The sequence below is a fragment of the Archocentrus centrarchus genome, chromosome 16, assembly GCF_007364275.1.
Source record: "Archocentrus centrarchus isolate MPI-CPG fArcCen1 chromosome 16, fArcCen1, whole genome shotgun sequence".
NCBI lineage: Eukaryota > Metazoa > Chordata > Actinopteri > Cichliformes > Cichlidae > Archocentrus > Archocentrus centrarchus.
In genome coordinates this window covers 21,284,949-21,293,791 of record NC_044361.1, presented here as the reverse complement: position 1 = coordinate 21,293,791, position 8,843 = coordinate 21,284,949, and the positions used below count along the sequence as shown (strand labels likewise).

At 41.8% G+C, this 8,843-nt stretch overlaps 1 protein-coding gene across 1 annotated transcript; it reads left to right on the top strand.

Moving 5' to 3' along the window:
• Nucleotides 1-3,710: 3,710 nt before the first annotated feature.
• On the top strand, nt 3,711-8,660 carry tnxba (tenascin XBa). The gene is made up of 14 exons (XM_030750472.1): nt 3,711-4,256; nt 4,351-4,482; nt 4,571-5,764; nt 5,854-5,976; nt 6,132-6,275; nt 6,377-6,496; nt 6,575-6,730; nt 6,849-6,961; nt 7,054-7,186; nt 7,278-7,429; nt 7,516-7,612; nt 7,723-7,884; nt 7,972-8,135; nt 8,232-8,660. Exons 1-14 carry the CDS (start codon nt 3,794-3,796, stop codon nt 8,328-8,330), a joined length of 3,252 nt encoding a protein of 1,083 aa, XP_030606332.1. The 5' UTR covers nt 3,711-3,793; the 3' UTR covers nt 8,331-8,660.
• The last annotated feature ends 183 nt before the right edge of the window (nt 8,661-8,843 follow it).

The window sequence follows — 8,843 nt, the reverse complement described above, 5'->3', positions numbered from 1 at the left end:
CACAACATCTGCATTGAAAATGAGGATGCCTGACTTGCCAATTACTTAATTATTGGATTCTCTGACTTGTGTGTTCACAGATTTAGTCATAAACAAAAGGGAAAGTGTGTAAATACATTCACATACTCCTGTCATTTTATTGTAATACCTATACTGACTTTCCTAAATCCCACCCCTGGCATATGCTCTAAATATAATAATACTTAAAAGAATAAAACTAGATGAGGAGTGGTGTTATTATAGTTATAGAGACAGTACTGTGCAAAAATATTGAACCAGTACTGCCTGGGCAGAAAAACACACACAAAAGAGCACTATCAGTCATAAACTGGCCTCCCCAGAGCCCTGATCTCAACATTATTGAAGCAGCATGGGATCCTCTTGATTGATAGAGAACAGAACAGAACTGTAAAATAACAGTAAAGTCATACTTTTGCTGCCAGCGTTTTACTGTAATTTAACAGGTGCATTTGTTACACTGTATGTAAAAGTCTTGGTCACAGAATTCCCCTAACCAACGCAAGTGGCAGCTTTGCTGTGCACTTTCATGGTGTGAACATTGTGCAGCATCAGCTGTTAATGTTGCACTCCTGCTGACCTGGAATCTCCATAATACATTATTACTGCTACATTGCTGTACTGCAACAGTGTTTTGCAGGTTACTTATGAGACCATGATGTACCTACCAAGGAAAAACTAGCTACATCAAAATATTTGCAACAAAAACATGAAATGTTGAATGAATAGTCTTTTACACACACACACACACACACACACACACACACACACACACACACACACACACACACACACACACACACACACACACACACACACACACAAACAAACGCATGCACACACTGTAACATAAATGGACTGAGGAGACATAAACGTAAAAGAATATGAGAAAGATGTTTCTTCTGCAGTACCTATAGTTTCATAGCTCTTCTCTTTTTGTTGTTTTTTTTTGCTCAGTATCTCAAAAAATGCCATAATCAATGTCAGCATGTCTTACATTAAACTATATGCTCTCTTATGTGAATGCCACTTACAGACTGTGTTTGCTCTACACCCTTGATATAGCCCACTTGTTTTCATGTGGTTTACAAAAGGTGGGTTGGTGGGTGGCCATCTTGTCTGAGATGCAATGCATTCACAGAGGATTCCTTAAATCTGGTGGATACTTGGTCACTTACATAACTCCCACGTAGCTACATCTCATTACTTCCAACAAACGGCCAATTCATATAGTGAGAGGTTCCTGTCCAGGTTCCTGCACTGAATACCTACAGTGTTATGTATTCCAGCTGAATCATGGTTCTCACACCAGGGCTTTATTCAGCCAAAGGCTGTGTGTCCATCTTTGGTGGCAATCTTTGGCAAAAGGCAAATTACATATGACATACAGATGTGAAAGGACTGTCATAAGATCTGTCATTTTGTGTTAGTGCAAAATGATTTGTGTGAGCAAATTTTGTGTCAGATTGAATTTTAAATTGCACTCATAATTTTGTTTTATTCAGGCAGATTTGATATTTACCTTTATACTGACTAAATTAAGTCACCTTGGATCAACTCTGTTGTTCAATCTTACCTCTAGACTTATGTTATATTCAGCAAAAATGTGTTTTCTTTATGCAACCAAATCAGAGAGAGCAATTGGCCATATTGGATGCACAAGTCCTTGTAAAATGGCACTCTTTTTGTAAGTCCAATGCAAATATTTTTCATGGTGGTTGAGAGAGTGGGACCATAAGGTTTGGTAAAGGGCGTGGAGTGTGGGGGTTTCCTTAAGTAGGAGCAGACTTTATCACTCTCCTCCTTTCTAATGGTGGTCCTTCTTCTCACCTCTTTCCTCTGAGATCATATGAAGAAGGTCTGTGTGAGCTCTTCCAGTTAGATGGAGGGATAAACTAGAAGAAAGAGACAAGGCCAAGAACTGAGTCATTATTCAAGTAAGTTCAGTTTTTTTCCTTCCTTTTCTTTGATGATAGAGTAAAAACTGCAGCTATTAGAATAACTAGCCTCCTACTTTTAGGTGTGTTTGTGTGCATGGGTTTTTAATCATTAATGTTCTTTGCAGAACATAGTATTTGAATTGTATCTGTGTCTTGATGAGTAGAAAAGGTTCTGGTGTTGATGTTTTATTTGCAGTGAGAAGGTTCATAAATAGTAGTTGCTGTGAGTGTACTGGGAAAACAGTGTGATATTGCATTACTATAATTTCCCTTTTAGCTTTAATGATTTTTCATGCAATCAAAATCAATTCTATCACTGTTTAATAATTTGTTCTTTAGAAATAAAGAGGACTTGTTAATTCACCCAATAGTGAAGCCCATGAATTAATGTCTACACTTTGACTTGCTGTGAAGCAGTTCATTTTTCTCCAGATTGAAAGCCAAGGCTGATGTATTTCCTTTGGTGGTTTTATGAGTTGTGAGTGAAGATCTTTATGTAACCCTCTGTATAGTGAAAGACACACAGTGTCCCACAGCTCTCTACAGTAAAGCTCTGTTACCTGGCCACTATGAATTTCCCACTCAGGTCACCTTCTTCCTTCCTGTTCAGAATCAACCAACTTAGATCTTACTTGGCTTGGAAAGCTGTCAGTTTATGGCTGATTGAAGGACTACTGAATATTTGGATGCAAATTTGATTCATCTGCACTTTTAGAAAAAAGCTGTTTTACTGTAAAAAGCACATTTTGCCCAGTTATGAGTATATAAGTTTACCAAAATGAGTATTGAAACTGAATTGTAAAAAAAAGTACTTCTTAGCCAGAAATGGATCAGGCCCTTGTCTTGCCTTGTCAATGAACATTTAAAACTGCTGCTGGTGTAGCTGCTGAGTAGCCAGTTGCACTTAGGAGTATCGAGCGTGAATGGGAGCTCTGTGAATGTGATGTTGGCCTGTGCTGTAAAAGTGAATGTATGTTCACTGACGACTTGGATTCAAAATTTTACTATAAATTGGCTTAGTTTAATGTTTCCTGCATTCAACTCTGCCATAATTCAGATCACTCTTTATTTCTGTTTTCATTTCCAGGTGAGACCTGGCAAGGAAAATAGATCACAAAAGTATAGAGGAAGGAGTTCATAGATTTACAGTAACAGAAATACAGAGCCATTGAAGCAGCAGCATCTGTGGCCACAGCTGCTGGATCAAAATGTTGTTTACTCTAGGACTACTCCTCCTTCTCACCCCATTTCCCTCTTTTCAAACCACAACCAATGAGAAGAGAGACTCCACAGGAAGCGACGTGACCAAACCCAGCACAGCATTCACCCTTTCAAAACCAAAAACCACTGCTGCCCCTGACAAGCAGACCAGTCACCCCACCCTAAAGCCAAACACCGTCAATCAGACAGTTTTACCCACTCTGGCCACTAACCAAAAATCTCTAACAGTCAATGTTACAAAGACCACCAAAAGCAGGCACAGCCCAGCGGTAATTCAAACCACTCCATCAGCAGCAGTAAAGGTTACTACAGCCAGAAGCACCCCCTCAAACAAAGACAAGCACACAGTTTCAGTTAACCAGACTGTTTCCACAAAGTCAACCTCAGCCGGTGAAGTAAAAGCTAGCAAGGACAAACATGCCCCCACTGGAGCTCCAAATGTTCAGTCAACATCCACAAAGACTGCTTCACTCAGTGGAGCCAAAACCACCAAACACAAACTTCAGCCCACTGTCAATCAGACGGTTTCAATTAAATCTCCTTCAACTGGTGATGGGAAGACGGCCAAAGAGAGGCCTGCCCCCGCCGTAATTCAAAATGTTCAGTCAACATTCATGAAGTCCCCTGCAGCCAATGTCACTAAAACCACGAAAAACAAGCCCACGACATCTGTCAATCAAACTGTTGTTGCTAAATCCTCCCCCACCAGTGAGATAAAGTCCAAAGACAAGCCTGCCCCCACAAAAGTTCAAACTGTTTTACCGATGGAGACCCCAGCAAAGGCAGCTGACAAAGAAAAGGTCACAACCTCTGCCAAAGACATCAAAGAGTCCAGCGCTGTCAGCAAAGAGAAGCCTGCCTCTTCACAGCCAATCAAAGTGGTTATCAGTGAGGGCTGCGACTCAAGCAGCACCAAGGAGCAGGAGCTGAAGCTGAAACCTGGCGCTCCACTCGTGATGACGCATAAGATCAGCTTGTTGCCTGGTGGTTGTAGTGGGGAATGTGAGGCTGAGGTGGCCGACCTGAAAGGACGTGTGGCCCTACTGGAAAGACAGATGTCCTTTCTAAAAGAGAAATGTATAATTTTCTTATTTATTCACCATATTATCATTTTTAACACTATTCAGTAATGATAGCATTAACAATTTTCATTCTGTTTGTTTCTGCACAGGTCCGTGCTCTGCAAGTTGTCCAAATGACTGTAGTGGTAATGGAGAATGTGAAAAGGGTAAATGTATCTGCCAAAAGGGATTCATGGGTCCAGACTGCAGTAAATGTGCGCTAGGAGCCGAGTGTAGCAAAAGTAAGTGATAATTTGCACTATAAATAGAAAGAAAACAAAACTATATTTGGCTTCTGAATGACTCTCAGCCGCTAACCTTGCTTTTCAGAAGCTATTAAAGTGAGCACCAAGGTAACAGTGGAGACCACGCAGGTGAACAAAGGAAAGGAAAGCACGCAGGAGAAAACCACCAAAGTAGAGCAAACATCTTTCCAGAAGAAGGGGCAGAATAAGGGATCTGATGCCAAAGAGACTGACACTAAACCCAAAGTAGCCACTAATGCTAAAGCAGGTATTGTTAAAACGCAAGCAAAAGATGGTTTTGTCAAGAAAATAACTACTAAAGGTTCTTCAAGTCTTGCAAAGACCAATCGCCCAACTACGAGTCAAGTTCTCCTAAAACACAATGAAAAAAAGAAGGAGGAGTCTCAAAAAGGCAAAACAACACCCCCAGCCACTGAAAAAGTCCCTCAAAAAACTGATACCAAGCTGATTAAGGAGGGGACTGGCAGTAAAATATATTCAAAGTCCCACCAGCTGAAAGATGAACCACAAAATAATGCAACACAAAGCAATTTGAAGAAAATCACTGGCTTGTCTAAAACTGTCACAACTCTCTCCAAGGTCACAGGAACAACCAAAACCAGAACAAGCAAGGAATCTCTGGAGCAGTCCGTGCAGGCTGAAAAGAATGTATCTCAGTCATCTGACCATAAACAAATTAAGACAGTTAAAGAGGACATTCAAACTGTGCAGTCCGTGGACAACAAAAAAACTGATGTTGCCAAGATTGGAAAAGGAACACAAAAAAATTTTGTTAATGGAACCATTGGATCTACATCAGATAAGACTAAAGCCCATCATAACAAAACAACTCTTCATGACTCTGGGATCAGCACCAAGAGGACTGGAGGATCTGGATTAGGGTCTGTAAAGGTTGTAAATATCTCTTCCTACAGCTTCATAGTCACGTGGTCAGCACCCCAAGGGATGTTTAAGAACTTCACCGTGATAAGAAGAGAGCCACGGAGAGAGGGTGATGAAGATGGGCACGAGGAGTTTGAAGAGGAAACACTCACAAGTGAAGTTTTAGTACAGAGTGAGAGCACCAACACAACTGCATCCTCTGGGAAAGCTGATGGATCGAGAGGTAAAGGTGAAACTAAGATCTCGATGGTCGTCCCAGGCAATGTACGTTCTGTGGAATTCAGTAATCTGCATGCAAACACGCCCTACGTCCTGCATATACACGGTACCACAGCAGAGAGGAGATCAATGATTCACAGAGTAACTGCAACTACAGGTAATTACAGCAGGAAAACATTTATACATAAGTCCATCAATATTTAAGCAAATAAGACACTACATGCATTGCACTTTTTCACTTGCTAGGCCCTGAACCAGCCACAGAGATGGTTTTCAGCAATGTAACACAGTCTTCTCTCAGTGTTTCCTGGTCCAAACCAAAGACAATGTTCACAGGCTTCAGGCTCACATACACCAACATTTTAACAGGTCTGTTAAAAACTGCTTATATTCTGTATCTCAGGCCAGAGTTTTCCAGCATAAGCCACTTATTTGATGCTTGCATAACCCAAGTGTAGATTATGGCAGATCTTTTACTGGAAAGTGTTCTTAGTGTCTCATTGTGCTGTTTATCATCCTGTCAGGGGAGAGCCGCTTCGTGACCATTAGTTCTCAGCAGTCTTATGTCGTCCTGTCCGACTTGTCTGCTGGGTCCACCTACATAATCACTGTAACTACGACACATGGCCGATTCCAGAGTGATCCACTTACATCCATTATTACTACAGGTACAATTGTAGACAAGCTTAATATTACACAAGGCTGCTTTTCTTTGTCTTTGTGGGCAAAAATGAAAATATATACACTGTGGATAATCTCTGGACTGCAGTGCCTGCCCCTCCAACGCATCTTCAAGTGGTCAATGTGACAGACACCAGAGCGCTGCTGCAGTGGACTCCCAGTCTGGGGAAAGTAGACCGCTTCATCATCACCTATGAATCCTCTAAGAGTGAGTGTGGCTACACTGACATAATGTCTAATAGTGAATAAGTGCTTGTGAACAAGCTAAGTGCTCTTCTTGCTGCAGATCCTAATGTGACAGTGACCGTGATGCTGTCAGGAAACTCAGTGGAGCACCAGCTGAGAAGCCTGCAGAGAGGCACCCTCTACAGGGTCAAAGTGCTGAGCCAGAAGGACAATCTGCAGAGTATGGCGATCTCAACTACATTTACTACTGCAAATGGTGAGCCGGGGGGTTAAAATCATAATCTTAAACAATATGGAATGGCATACTCCCTCACGATGAGCAGACCAGGGCGGATGAGTAGAATTAATGCCAGTGGGCTTCTTGTGTCTCTCAGTGGTCAAAGCCAGTGAAGTCGGTGCTCGAAGTGCAGTTATAGCTTGGAGAGCTTCCTCTGTCATTTATCACAGCTACAGAGTGCTCTATCAGCTGGCTGGAGAGGAGACAAAGGTGGGTTGCAGTTCTTCATCTTTAGCATACAGCGAGAGCCCTAACTTTTACAGAATTTCAAACCACCATGTACGTTTCTGTGGGTATATTAGGAGGTGAGCCTGGAGCCCACCATCACAGAGTATAAGCTGACTGGACTTTTGCCCATGTCCCGCTATTTTGTTGTGGTGCAAGGTGAGAAAGATGGACAGTATATGCCGGTTGTCACCACAGAATTCATCACAGGTATGGATTTTAAGTATTGCAATATAATCCCAGCTAATGGATCTGCTCCATCTTGTGATTTCTCTAACAAAGTTTTTTCTGTGTCTATTAGGAAAACTGCGTTTCCCTTTCCCTACTGAATGCTCTCAGGAGCTGCTGAATGGAGCTCTGCATTCAGGAGAGGTGGACATCTACCCTCAAGGAAGAGAAGGGCAAGCAGTGAGAGTCTACTGTGACATGGAGACTGATGGAGGCGGATGGACAGTAAGACAAACTGCTGTTACTAGAATAAAGCTCTAAACTAGACGAATGAAGAAATGGGTTAAGAAAGAAGCCTCTGTGTTTTGCAGGTATTCCAGAGGAGGATGAATGGAAAAACAGATTTTTTCAGAACATGGAGTGAATACAGCACTGGATTTGGAAACCTGAGTGAAGAGTTCTGGCTTGGTACAGTTAAAGCAAGCTCTGCTGATCACTGTATCTGAATCAAAGCTTTTTTTTTTTTTTCTTTTAACTACATCTGCCTAAACAGCACGCTTTCTCCCAACTCCCACCAGGAAATGAGCTCCTGCACAACCTGATCAGTGTTGGCCCTGTGAGTTTGAGAGTGGACATGCGATCTGGAAACGATACTGCCTACGCTCACTACGCCAACTTCTCTGTCGACCCAGAAGAGAAGCACTTTACACTCACTGTGTCCGGCTACACAGGAACAGCAGGTCCACTTTTAAAAACTGTAGTAAAATGAAACATTTACATTTATACCTGACAATTTAAATTTTAATATCAGTACATTTTTGTGACAGGTGACTCTATGAGGTACCATAACGGTCGTCCATTCTCAACCCGAGACAAGGACCCTGATCCCCTGGGGTTCCACTGTGCCAAGGCCTACATGGGAGGCTGGTGGTATAAAAACTGCTACAAGGTCAACCTCAATGGCCTTTATGGCGTCAACAGTAAGAATCAGGTATGATTAATCTCTACTGACCTCTAAATTATTTTACCTTTTGTGATAAAGCACACTGGCCAACTCTGATTGATTTTTTTTCTACTTCTGACGTAGGGAGTAGTCTGGATTGACTGGAAAGGTAAAGACTCCTCCATTCCCTTCACTGAGATGAAGTTCAGACCCTCCAGGTTCTCCCCTGCAACTCATGGCTAAGGATGCATCAGCCTCCATGAAAAGCCTGCATCTGACAGAGAATTAGAGCTCCAGAAGTCTAAAGAACAGTGGCTCTCACAGTTTCTGCATGTCTCTTTCCAAAGAAAATTCCCTAAACTTGTTTTGATAGCCATAACTGCAGCTAGCAGGACATTCAATTCAATGTGCAAGTATTTTTCTGGGCTCTTTTTTTAGTAGACATAACAACTAAGTTGTCATGGCGGTTTTATTGTAACTTTTGTATACTGTTTTACTGTGTTCTGTCTGACTCATCCAATTTACAGTTTTGTTTCGTGCACCACAATGGTCTACCACCCCACTACTACTGTAATTAAGCATGCACTGTCTCACTCCATTGGAATAAATGTGGCTAACGTTGGTCTTGTGATTCTTTTTTTTCCTGAAAGTAAATTACAATCTCTCACTTCACTGTGCTCATGGTGCACAAGATAGAGAAACGCAAGCTCAACTGATTGCAATGTCAACTATATTGTGTTAACGTGCCCTTCAGCA

What these genes read in the sequence shown, in the direction of transcription:
- tnxba (XM_030750472.1), top strand. Translation starts at nt 3,794, where the DNA reads ATGAAGTCCCCTGCAGCCAATGTCACTAAAACCACGAAAAACAAGCCC. An exon ending in TACATTTACTACTGCAAATG is followed by an intron (nt 6,731 to 6,848) that starts GTGAGCCGGGGG and finishes TGTGTCTCTCAG; the next exon opens with TGGTCAAAGCCAGTGAAGTC. An exon ending in CACCACAGAATTCATCACAG is followed by an intron (nt 7,187 to 7,277) that starts GTATGGATTTTA and finishes TGTGTCTATTAG; the next exon opens with GAAAACTGCGTTTCCCTTTC.